Source organism: Phyllobates terribilis, unplaced genomic scaffold (assembly GCF_046119375.1).
Source record: "Phyllobates terribilis strain yellow unplaced genomic scaffold, ASM4611937v1 Scaffold_8__6_contigs__length_399053987, whole genome shotgun sequence".
Taxonomy (NCBI): domain Eukaryota; kingdom Metazoa; phylum Chordata; class Amphibia; order Anura; family Dendrobatidae; genus Phyllobates; species Phyllobates terribilis.
The window spans coordinates 294,574,593-294,597,996 of NW_027362768.1; the positions used below are offsets into that span (position 1 = coordinate 294,574,593).

Below are 23,404 nucleotides of genomic sequence, written 5' to 3' on the forward strand. Positions count from 1 at the left end.
TACGGGCCGACGTTAGGGCCACTAAGAGAATGGTTTTGAGGGTGAGGAACTTTGGAGTGATAACCTGCAGAGGTTCAAATGGGTCGCCAGAGAGTGCGTTTAAAACCAAATTTCAGGTCCCAGGGAAGAACTCTGAGAGCTCAAACTGGCTTAGCTCTGGAACAGGATTTAATGAATCTAGAGACCCATCTGTTCCCCGCCTGGTTACAATTATAGAGCGCCCCTAGGGCGGACACCTGAACTTTAAGCGTTCCCGTTGCTAACCCCAGGTCACGTCCCTTTTGTAAACATTCTAGGACATCTTTAATTGGAGGTTTATCCGATAATGGGGAGTCTATAAAATCCAGGAATTTTCCCCAGATTCTGGGATAAATCTTAGTTGTTATGGGCTTCCTACTACCCAATAGGGTGGAAACTAGGTCTGGTGAAAACCCCCTATTGCTCAGTAACAACCACTCAAATTCCAAGCCGCCAGATGGAAACCTTTGGCTTGTGCATGGAATATCGGCCCCTGGATGAGAAGGTCCGGCCTGTCCGGCAGAACCCAGGGATCCGAGATCGACATTAGGCGAAGCAGGGAGAACCAGGGTCTTTTTGGCCAAAAGGGGGCCATCAGAATTATCCTCGCCCGCTCCTCCCGAATTTTCCTCACAACTGCCGGGATCATTACTATCGGTGGAAATGAGTAGGCCTTCCCGAACTTCCAGGGTATCTGGAGAGCGTCCACAGCATAGGGATTCTCTGTTGGATTTAGTGAACAGAATCTCTCCACCTTCCTGTTCGCCCTGGTGGCGAACAAATCTATGTACGGTGACCCCCATAGCTGGATAATCTGTTGGAAGACTATCGGATTTAGAGCCCACTTCCCTTGTCTTAAAGTGTGGCGACTGAGGAAATCTGCCCTTGAATTTTCTACCCCCCGGATGTAAAGAGCACTGAGGGATGGGAGATGCTGTTCTGCTAGATGCAGGATTCTGTTTGCCACTACCATAAGGGAGTGAGATCTTGTTCCTCCCTGGTGATTTATATAAGCTACTGTCGTCTGATTGTCGGACCTGATCTGGACATGGCGACCCTGTATGTGGGGAAGGAAGCCTATCAGGGATTTCTCCACTGCCAAAGCTCTTTTAGGTTCGATGATGCCTCTATTTCGTGACGTAGCCAGAGCCCCTGAACTGAGAGATCTGCTAGATGACCCACCCAGCCGGAGCCACTTGCATCTGTTGTAATTATATGGTCGACTGGTCTGGACCACTGTAAGCCTGAGGTCAGATTCTCCCTGTTTGTCCACCAGGAGAGGGAGTTTACTGTCTCCAAAGAGATGGTCTTTTTCCTAAAAGTCCGTTGAAGGATTTCTGTGCTGACAGGACCTCCCACTGAAGAAGCCTCATATGACTCTGGGCCCATTTGACTGCCGGGAGACAGGAAGTCATGAAGCCTAGTAGGGACATTGCTTCTCTCAAGGACATCACGGGAGACTTTATGTCCCTTGAGACCAGGCTGATTATTTTGCAAACCTTGTCTTCCGGGAGGAAGCAGGATAGGAGTTGGGAATCTAGGGTCAAACCCAGAAAGATCTGAGTCCTTGAGGGGGATAGTTTTGATTTTTGAATATTTATCAACCACCCTAGCTGATGTAAAGCTGTGCTGACCTCTAAAAGTTGAGAGGAACAGTGGTCCTCCGATTTCCCTATCAGAAAGTCGTCCAGGTAGGGAACAATCACCACGTTTTTGATTCGGAGAAAAGCTGTCACCTCCGCTATAACCTTTGTAAACACTCTCGGTGCTATCGAGAGTCCAAAAGGTAGGGCAGTGAATTGGAAATGTCTCAATTGCCCTTGGATGAACAGGGCTACCCTTAGGTACTTCCGGTAGTCTGGATGGATTGGGACATGATAGTAGGCATCTTTTAGGTCGATAACTGCCATGAAGCAATTGTGGTGTAGGAGTTTTACTACAGAGTTCACTGATTCCATCTTGAAAGTCTGGTTGTTTATCAGCTGATTTAGACTTTTGAGGTTGATAATGGTCCTTAAGGACCCATTTGTTTTTTTTATCATGAACAGGGGTGAATAAAATCCCCATCCCCATTGTGAAACTGGAACTTCGTGAAGGACCCGCTTGTTGACTAAGTCTAACACTTCCGATTCTAGAGCCATCTGCTCCTCCCTGGACTTCCTCCTGGATGTGATCATGAAGGTTCGGTGAGGGACCTGACTGAAGCGTATCTTTAGGCCGTTCTTTATGATATCCAACACCCAGGGATTTGAAGTGATGGCTTCCCAAGCTGGGATAAAATGGGAAAGCCTTCCCCCGACCTCTAGCCTCGTGTCATTGGGCAGATTTTTTTGGTACTGGAGGATGGTCCTCCAAACATGTAACCAGAGTCCTTTTTAGCTCTGGGCTCCCATCTTTTCCTTTCTCCCGGAGGGCGACCCCGGTTAAATCTCTTCCTCCGAAAATAGGACCTTTTTGTTTCCCCCGTGAACCCTGGGAAACCTCTCTTTCTGTCGACAGCCTTCTCCAAAAGCTCGTCCAGTTTTTGGCCAAACAAAAGTTTACCATCACAAGGAAGAGAACAAAGCTTATGCTTAGATTGTAGGTCTCCTGGGCAACCCTTGAGCCACAGGGCTCGTCTGGCAGCATTCGACAAATTTGCCGACCTGGCAGTGAGTTTAACTGAATCCGCTGAGGAGTCGGCCAAAAAAGCAGATGCTGCTTGTAGCAAAGGCAGATTGGAGAGGATTTTATCTCTGGACATCTTTTTATCCTTGAGCTGGTCTCCTAATTGCTGAAGCCACACCATAAGTGACCTAGTGACACAAGTGCCTGCTACTGCTGGCTTCAGGCCCCCTGCCGCGGCTTCCCTGGTGTGACGCAGGAAGGAATCTGCCTTCTTATCAAGAGCATCCTTTAGACTGCCCGAATCTTCCAGGGGTAGGGACGATCTTTTGGATGATCGGGCGACAGACCCGTCAACTTTAGGAATTTTGTCCCAGGACTCAGACACTATCCTCGAACGGGTACCTCCCTTTTAGAGGATGAGGGCAATACTCCTGATTTCTCCGGCTTCCTCCATTCCCGGTCTATAAGGGTCTGAATTTTGGGATTCATTGGAAAGGAGCGTCTCTTTTTTCCTCCAGGCCTGCGAACATAATGTCTTCCAGGGACCTGGCTGCCTTTTCTTCCCTCAACCCCATGGTAGATCTGACCGCTCTGACCAACTTGTCAGTATCCTCAATAGGGAAACAGGGCCTACCACTGTCTGATGAAGAGGAGGATGCCGAATCACTGAGGCAAAGATCCTCTGACTGGGAGGATAAATCATAGTCGGAGGATATATCTTTATGGGATCTCTTTTTCCCCTTTAGCAAGCCTTTCAGGGAATCCTGCACCTCTGAACGGATTACGGACCTCAAATTAGAAGCGAAATCCGGGGTGCTCTCCGCTATGGTTTGGTTAATTCAGCTTGCACAAAGCTGTTTCTGCCAATCTATGGAAAGGGGGGCCTGGCATAAGGCGCAAACTGAGCTTCTTTTCGGCGCTACTCTTCTTAGGTTTCTAAGGAATGAAGCACATAATAACTTTCCATTACTATTAAGTGACATTCACGAAGATCACTCACCCCTGAAGTCACAAAAGGGTACCGGATTTGGAGGCTGTGGAGGGACATAAGACGAATCCCTTCTGGATGGCCCTGAAGCATCCGACACCTTACTTCTCCTACTGCCGCTGCGGTTGCTGGAGCGGCCGTCCGTGTGCCAGGTGTCCGACTGCTTCTTCCGCTGGCGTTGATGAGGTGGAGGGGTCAGCTGCTGCTGCTCCTGGCTGTCCTGGTCTGCCATAGCTGCTACACCACAAGAGTATAGGCAGCGTTTGACCAGGACAACCCCCCCCCACCTTAAATAGGGCACATCCGGAACCTCCTCCGGTTCTTGTGTCCTCCCCCCTCCTGGCACCCACCGGCCGATGTTTGAAAAAAGCCGGCCGGCAAGCGCTTACAGGGCGCCGCCATCTTGGATCCAGGTGCCGCCCTCCGACGTCATCGGGCACGCCTCTCCCAGCATGCACCGCACCGTGACGTCAGGCGCGTCACACCCGGAAGACGTCGCTCCCGGCGTGCGACCAGCCAGGAGCCTGCGGCAGGGAGAGGACTGCGCAGCGGTCTGCGGGGAGCCGGAGCCCTCCTCACCGCCTGCGCACGTTCGGACACGGCTCCAGGGAACCGCGGACGGCGCTTCTGGAACCCGGAACCTGGTGCACAGGCTGGTGCCCGCTCTTCCACACCGGAACAGGCCCAGGTAAGTATGAACACCTTTCTTCAGACAGGTTCCCATCAAGGACAGGAAACCAACTGAAGCGAGGGAGAGGTACCGCCCTTTTATTTCAGACGGTTTCCTGTCCTTGGTGGGGCGGATCCCTCTCTCAAGGTGTGCGGTCATGGGTGAGGGGAAAATCACAGATGTCTGCATGAGGTCTTAATCTCATAAGCAGCTTATAACCTCTCTCCAGCTGAGTAACACTATTTTTTTATTGTCTTAAGGGGGTATCAGCATCAGGCCATTCCAATGACATTACGACCCAACATTCCTGTCGAGATGTGTGCACGATACTGAGATGCACGTATGGCCAGTAGGTATGTGGGGTCATCATGTCATCTGGATCCCCATCATTACTGTAATTTCAGCCCATTTCACCCCCAAGTATCCTCCTATACATAATGACCACCGGTCGGATAGAATAGTGACGGCTGCAGATCAGTGGCCATATGATAGTGTTTATCTTTATACTGATGTAAGCGGCCCGGGAGCTAAGTATAGTATATTTATTTATGAGAGTCAGGAGAGATGGCTGTCAGTGAAGGATTGCACAGCTGACAGATGTCCACTGAGTTTGGACACCATTAGGCTATGTGCCCACGATACAGAAATGAAGCAGAAAATTTCTGCATCTCCCTGGCAGAAAAAACGCATGCGGATTGTACATGCGTTTTTCCTGCGAAATACATGCGGATTCACATGCATTTCCGCATGCGGGTGTCAAGCGCTTTCAAAGCGATTTTAGCATCACTTGGAAAGTGCTTGACAACTAGGTCACACTATATAAATCCATGCAAACAGCATGGATTTATATAGTGTGACCTTTAGAATGGTTAAAAATAAACCTATACTTACCCTCCGATGGCCCGGGGTGTGTAGCTGCGCTCGTTCCTGGCTGCCAGCTGATCGCGGGACACTGCACTGAAGGGCCTGCGGTCACATGACTGTGACATCACCGCAGGTCCTTCAGTCCTGCCCGCAAGCACAGGGAAGGAGACCGGGGGCCGTCGGAAGGTGAATATAATCTTTATTTTTTATTTTATTCTTTTTTTTACAGTTTCTATGGTACCTGGGTGTGGAGGAGAGTCTTCTCTTCTCCACACTCGGGTACCATCCGCACATTAGAACGCGCCAATAACGCAAGTACAGATGCAGTCTTGCGGAACTGGCGCGTTCTAATGCAAGTCAATGTCGGCGAAAACGCAGCACTTCCACAAAATTAATGGACATGCTGCGGATTTTTGAGCGCAGCATAAGCGCTGCGGAAAAATCCGCAGCATGAGCATTGAAAGTGCGGAATTCCATAGGGGACCATGGCAGAAGGCTTACCATGCGTTTCCCAAGCGTTTACGCTGCGGGAAATTCCGCAGCAAAAACGCTTGAAAAACGCATTGTGGGCACATACCCTTAAAGGGTTTTCTGGTGAAAATAAATTATCACCTATCAACCGGATAGGTGACACCTTGCTGATCAGTGGGGTCCGGCCGCTGGGACATATATAGGGAATTCTTATCCCCATTACAAATATCAGAGTTATGGGCTGCAGACATGGGTCACTAATGATTTGTTATGGTTTTCCGATGTGTCTGTAAACAATATTGTCTGTCAGTGATTTTTTGATGAGCCGTCCAGAAAATATAAAAAGTCAAGTTAGCAGCTCTGGCTACAGTGTTTATTTTTTTTTTTACATGACAGAAATCTGGTATTTTAACCGGGGTGTGTAGACTATATCCAATGTAGCAGTATACTACTACTGCCGCCACCGTGCGTACACTACTACTACTACTACTGCCGCCACCGTGCGTACACTACTACTACTGCCGCCACCGTGCGTACACTACTACTACTGCCACCGTGCGTACACTACTACTACTGCCGCCACCGTGCGTACACTACTACTACTGCCGCCACCGTGCGTACACTACTACTACTGCCACCGTGCGTACACTACTACTACTGCCACCGTGCGTACACTACTACTACTACTGCCACCGTGCGTACACTACTACTGCCACCGTGCGTACACTACTACTACTGCCACCGTGCGTACACTACTACTACTGCCACCGTGCGTACACTACTACTACTGCCACCGTGCGTACACTACTACTACTGCCACCGTGCGTACACTACTACTACTGCCACCGTGCGTACACTACTACTACTGCCACCGTGCGTACACTACTACTACTGCCACCGTGCGTACACTACTACTACTGCCACCGTGCGTACACTACTACTGCCACCGTGCGTACACTACTACTGCCACCGTGCGTACACTACTACTGCCACCGTGCGTACACTACTACTGCCACCGTGCGTACACTACTACTACTACTGCCACCGTGCGTACACTACTACTACTACTGCCACCGTGTGTATCCATTTTACCACCACTACTACTGCCGCCACAGTGCGTACACTACTACTGCCGCCACAGTGCGTACACTACTACTACCACCACCACCATGCGTATACTACTACTACTGCAGCCACAGTGCGTACACTACTACTACTGCAGCCACCGTGCGTACACTACTACTACTGCAGCCACCGTGCGTACACTACTACTACTGCAGCCACCGTGCGTACACTACTACTACTGCAGCCACCGTGCGTACACTACTACTGCCACTGTGCATACACTACTACCACCATGTGTATACTACTACTATTACTGCCGCCACCATGCGTATACTACTACTGCCGCCACCGTGCGTACACTACTACTACTGCCGCTACCGTGCATAAACTACTACTACTGCCGCTACCGTGCATACACTACTACTACTGCCGCTACCGTGCGTACACTACTACTACTGCCGCCACCGTGCGTACACTACTACTGCTGCCGCCACCGTGCGTACACTACTACTGCTGCCGCCGTGCGTACACTACTACTGCCGCCGTGCGTACACTACTACTGCCACCGTGCGTACACTACTACTGCCACCGTGCGTACACTACTACTGCCACCGTGCGTACACTACTACTACTACTGCCACCATGTGTACACTACTACTACTACTGCCGCCACCGTGCGTACACTACTACTACTGCCACTGTGCGTACACTACTACTACTACCGCCACCGTGCGTACACTACTACCGCCACTGTGCGTACACTACTACTACTACTGCCGCCACCGTGCGTACACTACTACTACTACTGCCGCCACCGTGCGTACACTACTACTACTACTGCCGCCACCGTGCGTACACTACTACTGCCGCCACCGTGCGTACACTACTACTACTACTGCCACCGTGCGTACACTACTACTACTACTGCCACCGTGCGTACACTACTACTGCCGCCACCGTGCGTACACTACTACCGCCGCCGTGCGTACACTACTACTGCCGCCACCGTGCGTACACTACTACTACTACTGCCGCCACCGTGCGTACACTACTACTACTACTGCAGCCACCGTGCGTACACTACTACTACTACTGCCACCGTGCGTACACTACTACTACTACTGCCGCCACCGTGCGTACACTACTACTACTACTGCCGCCACCGTGCGTACACTACTACTGCCGCCACCGTGCGTACACTACTACTGCCGCCACCGTGCGTACACTACTACTACTACTGCCGCCACCGTGCGTACACTACTACTACTACTGCCGCCACCGTGCGTACACTACTACTACTACTGCCGCCACCGTGCGTACACTACTACCGCCACCGTGAGTACACTACTACTACTACTGCCGCCACCGTGCGTACACTACTACTACTACTGCCGCCACCGTGCGTACACTACTACTACTACTGCCGCCACCGTGCGTACACTACTACTACTACTGCCGCCACCGTGCGTACACTACTACTACTACTGCCGCCACCGTGAGTACAATACTACTACTACTGCCGCCACCGTGCGTACACTACTACTACTACTGCCGCCACCGTGCGTACACTACTACTACTACTGCCGCCACCGTGCGTACACTACTACTACTACTACCGCCACCGTGCGTACACTACTACTACTACTGCCACCGTGCGTACACTACTACTACTGCCGCCACCGTGCGTACACTACTACTACTACTGCCGCCACCGTGCGTACACTACTACTACTACTGCCGCCACCGTGCGTACACTACTACTACTACTGCCGCCACCGTGCGTACACTACTACTACTACTGCCACCGTGCGTACACTGCTACTACTACTGCCGCCACCGTGCGTACACTACTACTACTGCCGCCACCATGTGTACACTACTACTACTACCGCCACCATGCGTATACTACTACCACCACCACCGTGTGTATACTTTTTACCACCACTACTACTGCCGCCACTGTGCGTACACTACCACCACCACCACCACTACTACTACTACTGCCGCCACAGTGCGTACACTACTACTACTACTGCCGCCACAGTGCGTACACTACTACTACTACTGCCGCCACAGTGCGTACACTACTACTACTACTGCCGCCACAGTGCGTACACTACTACTACTACTGCCGCCACAGTGCATACACTACTACTACTACTGCAGTCACAGTGCGTACACTACTACTACTACTGCCGTCACAGTGCGTACACTACTGCTACTACTGCCGCCACAGTGCGTACACTACTACTGCCGCCACAGTGCGTACACTACTACTACTGCCGCCACAGTGCGTACACTACTACTACTACTGCCGCCACAGTGCGTACACTACTACTACTACTGCCGCCACAGAGCGTACACTACTACTACTACTGCCGCCACAGTGCGTACACTACTACTACTACAGCCGCCACAGTGCGTACACTACTACTACTACTGCCGCCACAGTGCGTACACTACTACTACTACTACTGCCGCCACAGTGCGTACACTACTACTACTACTACTGCCGCCACAGTGCGTACACTACTACTACTACTGCCACAGTGCGTACACTACTACTACTACTGCCGCCACAGTGCGTACACTACTACTACTACTACAACTACTACTACAGCCGCCACCGTGCGTACACTACTACTACTACTACTGCCGCCACCGTGCGTACACTACTACTACTACTGCCACCGTGCGTACACTGCTACTACTACTGCCGCCACCGTGCGTACACTACTACTACTACTGCCGCCAACCTGCGAACACTACTACTACTGCCGCCACCATGTGTACACTACTACTACTACTGCCGCCACCATGTGTACACTACTACTACCACCACCGTGTGTATACTTTTTACCACCACTACTACTGCCGCCACTGTGCGTACACTACCACCACCACCACCACTACTACTACTGCCGCTACAGTGCGTACACTACTACTACTACTGCCACAGTGCGTACACTACTACTACTACTGCCACAGTGCGTACACTACTACTACTACTGCCGCCACAGTGCGTACACTACTACTACTACTGCCGCCACAGTGCGTACACTACTACTACTACTGCCGCCACAGTGCGTACACTACTACTACTACTGCCGCCACAGTGCGTACACTACTACTACTACTGCCGTCACAGTGCGTACACTACTACTACTGCCGCCACAGTGCGTACACTACTACTGCCGCCACAGTGCGTACACTACTACTGCCGCCACAGTGCGTACACTACTACTGCCGCCACAGTGCGTACACTACTACTGCCGCCACAGTGCGTACACTACTACTACTACTGCCGCCACAGTGCGTACACTACCACTACTACTGCCGCCACAGTGCGTACACTACTACTACTACTGCCGCCACAGTGCGTACACTACTACTACTACTGCCGCCACAGTGCGTACACTACTACTACTACTGCCGCCACAGTGCGTACACTACTACTACTGCCGCCACAGTGCGTACACTACTACTACTACTGCCGCCACAGTGCGTACACTACTACTACTGCCGCCACAGTGCGTACACTACTACTACTGCCGCCACAGTGCGTACACTACTACTACTGCCGCCACAGTGCGTACACTACTACTACTGCCGCCACAGTGCGTACACTACTACTACTACTGCCGCCACAGTGCGTACACTACTACTACTGCCGCCACAGTGCGTACACTACTACTACTACTGCCGCCACAGTGCGTACACTACTACTACTACTGCCACAGTGCGTACACTACTACTGCCGCCACAGTGCGTACACTACTACTACTACTGCCGCCACAGTGCGTACACTACTACTACTACCGCCACAGTGCGTACACTGCTACTACTGCCGCCACAGTGCGTACACTACTACTACTACTGCCGCCACAGTGCGTACACTACTACTACTACTGCCGCCACAGTGCGTACACTACTACTACTACCACTGCCGCCACCGTGCGTACACTACTACTACTACTGCCGCCACCGTGCGTACACTACTACTACTGCCGCCACCGTGCGTACACTACTACTACTACTACTACTGCCGCCACCGTGCGTACACTACTACTACTGCCGCCACCGTGCGTACACTACTACTACTACTACTACTGCCGCCACCGTGCGTACACTACTACTACTACTGCCACCGTGCGTACACTACTACTACTGCTGCCGCCACCGTGCGTACACTACTACTACTACTGCCGCCACCGTGCGTACACTACTACTACTACTGCTGCCACCGTGCGTACACTACTACTACTACTGCCGCCACCGTGCGTACACTACTACTACTGCCGCCACCGTGCGTACACTACTACTACTATTACTGCCACCGTGCGTACACTACTACTACTACTGCCGCCACCGTGCGTACACTACTACTACTACTGCCGCCACCGTGCGTACACTACTACTACTACTGCCGCCACCGTGCGTACACTACTACTACTACCACCACCGTGTGTATACTTTTTACCACCACTACTACTGCCGCCACTGTGCGTACACTACCACCACCACTACTACTACTACTGCCGCCACAGTGCGTACACTACTACTACTACTGCCGCCACAGTGCGTACACTACTACTACTACTGCCGCCACAGTGCGTACACTACTACTACTACTGCCGCCACAGTGCGTACACTACTACTACTACTGCCGCCACAGTGCGTACACTACTACTACTACTGCCGCCACAGTGCGTACACTACTACTACTACTGCCGCCACAGTGCGTACACTACTACTACTACTGCCGCCACAGTGCGTACACTACTACTACTACTGCCGCCACAGTGCGTACACTACTACTACTACTACTGCCGCCACAGTGCGTACACTACTACTACTACTACTGCCGCCACAGTGCGTACACTACTACTACTGCCGCCACAGTGCGTACACTACTACTACTGCCGCCACAGTGCGTACACTACTACTACTACTGCCGCCACAGTGCGTACACTACTACTACTACTGCCGCCACAGTGCGTACACTACTACTACTGCCGCCACAGTGCGTACACTACTACTACTACTACTGCCACCGTGCGTACACTACTACTACTACTGCCGCCACCGTGCGTACACTACTACTACTACTGCCGCCACCGTGCGTACACTACTACTACTACTGCCGCCACCGTGCGTACACTACTACTACTACTGCCGCCACCGTGCGTACACTACTACTACTACTGCCGCCACCGTGCGTACACTACTACTACTACTGCCGCCACCGTGCGTACACTACTACTACTGCCGCCACCGTGCGTACACTACTACTACTGCCACCGTGAGTACACTACTACTACTGCCACCACCGTGCGTACACTACTACTACTGCCACCGTGCGTACACTATTACTACTACTGCCGCCACCGTGCGTACACTATTACTACTACTGCCGCCACCGTGCGTACACTACTACTACTACTGTAGCCACCATGCGTACACTACTACTACTGCAGCCACAGTGCGTACACTACTACTACTGCAGCCACCGTGCGTACACTACTACTACTGCAGCCACCACGCGTACACTACTACTACTACTGCCACTGTGCGTACACTACTACTACCACCATGTGTATACTACTACTATTACTGCCGCCACCATGCGTATACTACTACTACTGCAGCCAGTGCGTACACTACTACTACTGCAGCCACAGTGCGTACACTACTACTACTGCAGCCACCGTGCGTACACTACTACTACTGCAGCCACCGTGCGTACACTACTACTACTACTGCCACTGTGCGTACACTACTACTACTACTGCCGCCACCATGCGTATACTACTACTGCCGCCACCGTGCGTACACTACTACTGCCGCCACCGTGCGTACACTACTACTGCCGCCACCGTGCGTACACTACTACTGCCGCCACCATGCGTACACTACTACTACTGCTACCGTGCGTACACTACTACTACTGCCGCCACCGTGCGTACACTACTACTACTACTGCCGCCACCGTGCGTACACTACTACTACTGCCGCCACCGTGCGTACACTACTACTACTGCCGCCACCGTGCGTACACTACTACTACTACTGCCGCCACCATGTGTACACTACTACTACTACTGCCACCATGCGTACACTACTACTACCGCCACCGTGCGTATACTACTACTACTACCGCCACCGTGCGTACACTACTACTGCCACCGTGAGTACACTACTACTGCCACCGTGAGTACACTACAACTACTACTGCCGCCACCGTGCGTACACTACTACTACTACTGCCGCCACCGTGCGTACACTACTACTACTACTGCCGCCACCGTGCGTACACTACTACTGCCGCCACCGTGCGTACACTACTACTACTACTGCCGCCACCATGTGTACACTACTACTACTGCCGCCACCATGCGTACACTACTACTACTGCCGCCACCATGCGTATACTACTACTACCACCACCGTGTGTATACTTTTTACTACTACTACTACTGCCGCCATAGTGCGTACACTACTACTACTACTGCCGCCACAGTGCGTACACTACTACTACTGCCACCGTGCGTACACTACTACTACTACTGCCGCCACAGTGCGTACACTACTACTACTACTGCCGCCACAGTGCGTACACTACTACTACTACTGCCGCCACAGTGCGTACACTACTACTACTGCCACCGTGCGTACACTACTACTACTACTGCCACCGTGCGTACACTACTACTACTGCCACCGTGCGTACACTACTACTACTGCCGCCACCGTGCGTACACTACTACTACTGCCGCCACCGTGCGTACACTACTACTACTACTGCCGCCACCATGTGTACACTACTACTACTACTGCCACCGTGCGTACACTACTACTACTACTGCCACCGTGCGTACACTACTACTACCGCCACCGTGCGTACACTACTACTGCCGCCACCGTGCGTATACTACTACTACTACTGCCACCGTGAGTACACTACTACTACTACTGCCACCGTGCGTACACTACTACTACTACTGCCGCCACCGTGCGTACACTACTACTGCCGCCATCGTGCGTACACTACTACTACTACAACAACTACTACTACAGCCGCCACCGTGCGTACACTCCTACTACTACTACTACTACTACTGCCGCCACCGTGCTTACACTACTACTACTACTGCCGCCACCGTGCTTACACTACTTCTACTACTGCCGCCACCGTGCGTACACTACTACTACTACTGCCGCCACCGTGAGTACACTACTACTACTACTGCCGCCACCGTGAGTACACTACTACTACTACTGCCGCCACCGTGAGTACACTACTACTACTGCCGCCACCGTGCGTACACTACCACTACTGCCGCCACCGTGCGTACACTACTACTACTACTGCCGCCACCGTGAGTACACTACTACTACTACTGCCGCCACCGTGAGTACACTACTACTACTACTACTGCCGCCACCGTGAGTACACTACTACTGCCGCCACCGTGCGTACACTACTACTGCCGCCACCGTGCGTACACTACTACTACTACTACTGCCGCCACCGAGCGTACACTACTACTACTACTGCCGCCACCGTGCGTACACTACTACTACTACTGCCGCCACCGTGCGTACACTACTACTACTGCCGCCACCTTGCGTACACTACTACTACTGCCGCCACCGTGCGTACACTACTACCGCCACCGTGCGTACACTACTACTACTACTGCTGCCACCGTGAGTACACTACTACTACTACTACTGCCGCCACCGTGAGTACACTACTACTACTACTACTGCCGCCACCGTGAGTACACTACTACTACTGCCGCCACCGTGAGTACACTACTACTACTACCGCCACCGTGAGTACACTACTACTACTACCGCCACCGTGAGTACACTACTACTACTACTGCCGCTACCATGTGTACACTACTACTACCGCTACCATGTGTATACTACTGCCGCCACCGTGAGTACACTACTACTACTACCGCCACCGTGAGTACACTACTACTACTGCCGCTACCATGTGTATACTACTGCCGCCACCGTGAGTACACTACTACTACTGCCGCCACCGTGCGTACACTACTACTACTGCCGCCACCGTGCGTACACTACTACTACTGCCGCCACCGTGAGTACACTACTACTACTGCCGCCACCGTGAGTACACTACTACTACTGCCGCCACCGTGAGTACACTACTACTACCGCCACCGTGCGTACAGTACTACTACTACTGCCGCCACCGTGCGTACAGTACTACTACTACTGCCGCCACCGTGCGTACACTACTACTACTGCCACCGTGCGTACACTACTACTACTGCCACCGTGCGTACACTACTACTACTACTGCCGCCACCGTGCGTACACTACTACTACTACTGCCACCGTGAGTACACTACTACTACTACTGCCGCCACCGTGCGTACACTACTACTACTACTGCCGCCATCGTGCGTACACTACTACTACTACTGCCGCCACCGTGAGTACACTACTACTACTGCCGCCACCGTGAGTACACTACTACTACTACTGCCGCCACCGTGAGTACACTACTACTACTACTGCCGCCACCGTGAGTACACTACTACTACTACTGCCGCTACCATGTGTATACTACTGCCGCCACCGTGAGTACACTACTACTACTACTGCCACCGTGAGTACACTACTACTGCCGCCACCGTGCGTACACTACTACTACTACTGCCGCCACCGTGCGTACACTACTACTACTACTGCCGCCACCGTGAGTACACTACTACTGCCGCCACCGTGAGTACACTACTACTACTACTGCCGCCACCGTGAGTACACTACTACTACTACTACTGCCGCCACTGTGAGTACACTACTACTACTACTGCCGCCACCGTGAGTACACTACTACTACTACTGCCGCTACCATGAGTACACTACTACTACTACTGCCGCTACCATGTGTATACTACTGCCGCCACCGTGAGTACACTACTACTACTACTGCCGCCACCGTGTGTACACTACTACTACTGCCGCCACCGTGCGTACACTACTACTACTGCCGCCACCGTGCGTACACTACTACTACTGCCACCGTGAGTACACTACTACTACTGCCGCCACCGTGAGTACACTACTACTACTGCCGCCACCCTGAGTACACTACTACTACTGCCGCCACCGTGAGTACACTACTACTACTGCCACCGTGAGTACACTACTACTACTACTGCCGCCACCGTGCGTACACTACTACTACTGCCACCGCCACCGTGCGTACACTACTACTACTACTGCCACCGTGCGTACACTACTACTACTACTGCCGCCACCGTGAGTACACTACTACTACTACTGCCGCCACCGTGAGTACACTACTACTACTACTGCCGCCACCGTGAGTACACTACTACTACTGCCGCCACCGTGAGTACACTACTACTACTACTGCCACCGTGCGTACACTACTACTACTACTGCCGCCACCGTGAGTACACTACTACTACTACTGCCGCTACCATGTGTATACTACTGCCGCCACCGTGAGTACACTACTACTACTACTGCCACCGTGAGTACACTACTACTGCCGCCACCGTGCGTACACTACTACTACTACTGCCGCCACCGTGCGTACACTACTACTACTACTGCCGCCACCGTGAGTACACTACTACTACTACTGCCGCCACCGTGAGTACACTACTACTACTACTACTACTGCCGCCACCGTGAGTACACTACTACTACTACTGCCGCCACCGTGAGTACACTACTACTACTACTGCCGCTACCATGAGTACACTACTACTACTACTGCCGCTACCATGTGTATACTACTGCCGCCACCGTGAGTACACTACTACTACTACTGCCGCCACCATGCGTACACTACTACTACTGCCGCCACCGTGCGTACACTACTACTACTGCCGCCACCGTGCGTACACTACTACTACTGCCGCCACCGTGAGTACACTACTACTACTGCCGCCACCGTGAGTACACTACTACTACTGCCACCGTGAGTACACTACTACTACTGCCGCCACCGTGAGTACACTACTACTACTGCCGCCACCCTGAGTACACTACTACTACTGCCGCCACCGTGAGTACACTACTACTACTGCCACCGTGAGTACACTACTACTACTACTGCCGCCACCGTGCGTACACTACTACTACTGCCACCGCCACCGTGCGTACACTACTACTACTACTGCCGCCACCGTGAGTACACTACTACTACTACTGCCGCCACCGTGCGTACACTACTACTACTGCCGCCACCGTGAGTACACTACTACTACTACTGCCACCGTGCGTACACTACTACTACTACTGCCGCCACCGTGCGTACACTACTACTACTACTGCCGCCACCGTGCGTACACTACTACTACTACTGCTGCCGCCACCGTGAGTACACTACTACTACTGCTGCCGCTACCATGCGTACACTACTACTACTGCCGCCACAGTGAGTACACTACTACTAGTGCCGCCACCGTGCGTACACTACTACTACTACTGCCGCCACCGTGAGTACACTACTACTAGTGCCGCCACCGTGCGTACACTACTACTACTACTGCCGCCACCGTGAGTACACTACTACTACTACTGCCGCCACCGTGCGTACACTACTACTACTGCCGCCACCGTGCGTACACTACTACTACTACTGCCACCGTGAGTACACTACTACTACTACTGCCGCCACCGTGCGTACACTACTACTACTACTGCCGCCACCGTGTGTACACTACTACTACTACTACCACCACCGTGTGTATACTTTTTACTACTACTACTACTGCCGCCACAGTGCGTACACTACTACTACTACTGCCGCCACAGTGCGTACACTACTACTACTACTGCCGCCACAGTGCGTACACTACTACTACTACTGCCGCCACAGTGTGTACACTACTACTACTACTGCCGCCACAGTGCGTACACTACTACTACTGCCGCCACAGTGCGTACACTACTACTACTGCCGCCACAGTGCGTACACTACTACTGCCGCCACAGTGCGTACACTACTACTGCCGCCACAGTGCGTACACTACTACTACTACTGCCGCCACAGTGCGTACACTACTACTACTACTGCCGCCACAGTGCGTACACTACTACTACTACTGCCGCCACCGTGCGTACACTACTACTACTGCCACCGTGCGTACACTACTACTACTACTGCCACCGTGCGTACACTACTACTACTACTGCCACCGTGCGTACACTACTACTACTACTGCCACCGTGCGTACACTACTACTACTACTGCCACCGTGCGAACACTACTACTACTGCCACCGTGCGTACACTACTACTACTGCCGCCACCGTGCGTACACTACTACTGCCACCGTGCGTACACTACTACTACTACTGCCGCCACCATGTGTACACTACTACTACTACTGCCACCGTGCGTACACTACTACTGCCGCCACCGTGCGTATACTACTACTACTACTGCCGCCACCATGCGTACACTACTACTGCTGCCGCCACCGTGAGTACACTACTACTACTACTGCCGCCACCGTGCGTACACTACTACTACTACTGCCACCACCGTGCGTACACTACTACTACTACTGCCGCCACCGTGCGTACACTACTACTGCCGCCACCGTGCGTACACTACTACTACTACAACTACTACTACAGCCGCCACCGTGCGTACACTACTACTACTACTGCCGCCACCGTGCTTACACTACTACTACTACTGCCGCCACCGTGCTTACACTACTTCTACTACTGCCGCCACCGTGAGTACACTACTACGACTGCCGCCACCGTGAGTACACTACTACGACTGCCGCCACCGTGCGTACACTACTACTGCCGCCACCGTGAGTACACTACTACTACTACTGCCGCCACCGTGAGTACACTACTACTACTACTGCCGCCACCGTGAGTACACTACTACTACTACTGCCGCCACCGTGAGTACACTACTACTACTGCCGCCACCGTGAGTACACTACTACTACTGCCGCCACCGTGAGTACACTACTACTACTACTGCCGCCACCGTGCATACACTACTACTACTGCCGCCACCGTGCGTACACTACTACTACTACTGCCGCCACCGTGCGTACACTACTACTACTACTACTGCCGCCACCGTGCGTACACTACTACTACTGCCGCCACCGTGCGTACACTACTACTACTGCCGCCACCGTGCGTACACTACTACTACTGCCGCCACCGTGCGTACACTACTACTACTGCCGCCGTGCGTACACTACTACTACTACTGCTGCCACCGTGAGTACACTACTACTACTACTACTACTGCCGCCACCGTGAGTACACTACTACCGCCACCGTGAGTACACTACTACTACTGCCGCCACCGTGAGTACACTACTACTACTACTGCCGCCACCGTGAGTACACTACTACTACTACTGCCGCTACCATGTGTACACTACTACTACTACTGCCGCTACCATGTGTATACTACTGCCGCCACCGTGAGTACACTACTACTACTACCGCCACCGTGAGTACACTACTACTACTACTACTACTGCCGCTACCATGTGTATACTACTGCCGCCACCGTGAGTACACTACTACTACTACTACTGCCGCCACCGTGCGTACACTACTACTACTGCCGCCACCGTGCGTACACTACTACTACTGCCGCCACCGTGAGTACACTACTACTACTACTGCCGCCACCGTGCGTACAGTACTACTACTACTGCCGCCACCGTGCGTACACTACTACTACTGCCACCGTGCGTACACTACTACTACTACTGCCACCGTGCGTACACTACTACTGCCGCCACCGTGCGTACACTACTACTACTACTGCCACCGTGAGTACACTACTACTACTACTGCCGCCACCGTGCGTACACTACTACTACTACTGCCGCCACCGTGCGTACACTACTACTACTACTGCCGCCACCGTGCGTACACTACTGCCGCCACCGTGCGTACACTACTACTACTGCCGCCACCGTGCGTACACTACTACTACTGCCGCCACCGTGCGTACACTACTACTACTGCCACCACCGTGCGTACACTACTACTACTGCCGCCACCGTGCGTACACTACTACTACTGCCGCCACCGTGCGTACACTACTACTACTACTGCCATCGTGCGTACACTACTACTACTACTGCCGCCACCGTGAGTACACTACTACTACTACTGCCGCCACCGTGAGTACACTACTACTACTACTGCCGCCACCGTGAGTACACTACTACTACTACTGCCGCCACCGTGAGTACACTACTACTACTACTGCCGCTACCATGTGTATACTACTGCCGCCACCGTGAGTACACTACTACTACTGCCGCCACCGTGAGTACACTACTACTGCCGCCACCGTGCGTACACTACTACTACTACTGCCGCCACCGTGCGTACACTACTACTACTACTGCCGCCACCGTGAGTACACTACTACTACTACTGCCGCCACCGTGAGTACACTACTACTACTACTGCCGCCACCGTGAGTACACTACTACTACTACTGCCGCCACCGTGAGTACACTACTACTACTACTGCCGCCACCGTGAGTACACTACTACTACTACTGCCGCTACCATGTGTATACTACTGCCGCCACCGTGAGTACACTACTACTACTACTGCCGCCACCGTGCGTACACTACTACTACTGCCGCCACCGTGCGTACACTACTACTACTGCCGCCACCGTGAGTACACTACTACTACTGCCACCGTGAGTACACTACTACTACTGCCACCGTGAGTACACTACTACTACTGCCACCGTGAGTACACTACTACTACTGCCGCCACCGTGAGTACACTACTACTACTGCCGCCACCGTGAGTACACTACTACTACTGCCACCGTGAGTACACTACTACTACTACTGCCGCCACCGTGCGTACACTACTACTACTGCCACCGCCACCGTGCGTACACTACTACTACTGCCACCGCCACCGTGCGTACACTACTACTACTACTGCCGCCACCGTGCGTACACTACTACTACTACTGCCGCCACCGTGCGTACACTACTACTACTACTGCCACCGTGAGTACACTACTACTACTACTGCCACCGTGAGTACACTAATACTACTACTGCCGCCACCGTGAGTACACTACTACTACTACTGCCGCCACCGTGCGTACACTACTACTACTGCCGCCACCGTGAGTACACTACTACTACTGCCGCCACCGTGAGTACACTACTACTACTGCCGCCACCTTGAGTACACTACTACTACTGCCGCCACCGTGAGTACACTACTACTACTGCCGCCACCGTGAGTACACTACTACTACTGCCACCGTGAGTACACTACTACTACTGCCACCGTGCGTACACTACTACTACTGCCACCGCCACCGTGAGTACACTAATACTACTACTGCCGCCACAGTGAGTACACTAATACTACTACTGCCGCCACCGTGCGTACACTACTACTACTGCCGCCACCGTGCGTACACTACTACTACTACTGCCGCCACCGTGCGTACACTACTACTACTACTACTGCTGCCACCGTGAGTACACTACTACTACTGCTGCCGCTACCATGCGTACACTACTACTACTGCTGCCGCTACCATGCGTACACTACTACTACTGCCGCCACAGTGAGTACACTACTACTACTACTGCTGCCGCTACCATGCGTACACTACTACTACTGCCGCCACCATGAGTACACTACTACTACTACTGCCGCCACCGTGCGTACACTACTACTACCGCCACCGTGAGTACACTACTACTACTACTGCCGCCACCGTGAGTACACTACTACTACTACTGCTGCCGCTACCATGCGTACACTACTACTACTACTGCCACCGTGAGTACACTACTACTACTACTGCCGCCACCGTGCGTACACTACTACTACTACTGCCGCCACCGTGAGTACACTACTACTACTACTGCTGCCGCTACCATGCGTACACTACTACTACTACTGCCGCCACCGTGAGTACACTACTACTACTGCCACCGTGCGTACACTACTACTACTACTGCCACCGTGAGTACACTACTACTACTACTGCCGCCACCGTGAGTACACTACTACTACTGCCACCGTGAGTACACTACTACTACTACTGCCACCGTGCGTACACTACTACTACTGCCGTCACCGTGCGTACACTACTACTACTACTGCCGCCACCGTGCGTACACTACTACTACTACTGCTGCCGCTACCATGCGTACACTACTACTACTACTACTGCCGCCACCGTGCGTACACTACTACTACTACTGCCGCCACCGTGCGTACACTACTACTACTGCCGCCACCGTGCGTACACTACTACTACTACTACTGCCGCCACCGTGCGTACACTACTACTACTACTACCGCCACCGTGCGTACACTACTACTACTACTGCCGCCACCGTGAGTACACTACTACTACTGCCACCGTGAGTACACTACTACTACTGCCGCCACCGTGAGTACACTACTACTACTACTGCCGCCACCGTGCGTACACTACTACTACTACTGCCGCCACCGTGAGTACACTACTACTACTGCCACCGTGAGTACACTACTACTACTGCCGCCACCGTGAGTACAGTACTACTACTACTGCCGCCACCGTGCGTACACTACTACTACTACTGCCGCCACCGTGAGTACACTACTACTACTACTGCCGCCACCGTGCGTACACTACTACTACTACTGCCGCCACCGTGAGTACACTACTACTACTACTGCTGCCGCTACCATGCGTACACTACTACCACCACTATGTCTCCACGCTGACGCCCAGCAGGTGGTCACTGTGACCCGTGTAGATCGTCTGTGTCTCCTCACCCCGGGACATAGCTCTGGTCCCGCCGCCTCTCAGCCTCCTCCTGCCCCCGGTGTCACGGCTCACATACCCACCCTCCCCCACCTGACACCTGTTCCCGCACCGCTGCTGTCAGTCCTCCCGGCTCTGCCCTGCTGCCCTGACAACTACTACTCCCAGCATCTCCTGAGCCCCCGCACTGACCGTGCACCAGCTTCTTCATCTCATGGTAACGGCTCCACAGCTGGGCTGTGCTGTCCACTTTCTCCCGTGCACTTTCCTCCACTGGGGTGGTGCCACACTCCGTGCCAGGGTCCTGCTGGTGAGGGGGGGTGCTCAGGTGGGCACACAGCGCCCGACTGCACCCCACAACCACCGACCTTCCCCGGACACACAGCGCAGCTGACATTGCTCTGCAGCAAAGCGTGCGGCGGGGAGGGAAGTGCGCCCCTGCTGGCGGATCAGGGAACTGCCAGAAATAAATGATATGTATGATCGAGATATAGATTGTGACAGCTGTTTATCTGCAAAGTAATAGAAGGAGAAATATAATAATAATTCACCAAGAAAAAAATAATTATATACGCATTATAAAAATGAGAAATAATAATAATAAAAAAATATAATATACTCGTTAGTGTATACCTGCTGTTCTACATGTATGACAATATGCTAAAAAGGATGAAAATTAATAACCGTAATTAATGGTTAATGCGATCGCAGAGAACCAATGGGATAATATGATGGTTACAAAAAAAACTATAGTCGTGCAATTTTCACACCGGCCACTAGGGCTTTTGTAGACTCATACTTGTCCTTTTCAGCAGACTCCTTATCAGCAGAGGCAGGATTACAATGACAAGTAACACAGCCGATAACACAGGATCCACCACCCACA

General features: G+C 52.6%; 1 protein-coding gene across 2 annotated transcripts in view; it reads right to left on the minus strand.

The window, feature by feature from the left end:
• NT5DC2 (5'-nucleotidase domain containing 2) overlaps positions 1-22,969 on the minus strand; it is an 88,001-nt gene extending 65,032 nt beyond the window's left edge. The window contains exon 1 of one of the 2 annotated variants that reach the window (XM_073644428.1): positions 22,711-22,969. In XM_073644428.1, the coding sequence (XP_073500529.1) occupies positions 22,711-22,915 (205 nt within the window). In that variant the 5' untranslated portion in view covers positions 22,916-22,969. Of the gene's footprint in view, positions 1-22,529; positions 22,579-22,710 lie in introns of those variants that run through there. The other variant, XM_073644429.1, reaches the window with a different exon arrangement.
• Positions 22,970-23,404: the final 435 nt, after the last annotated feature.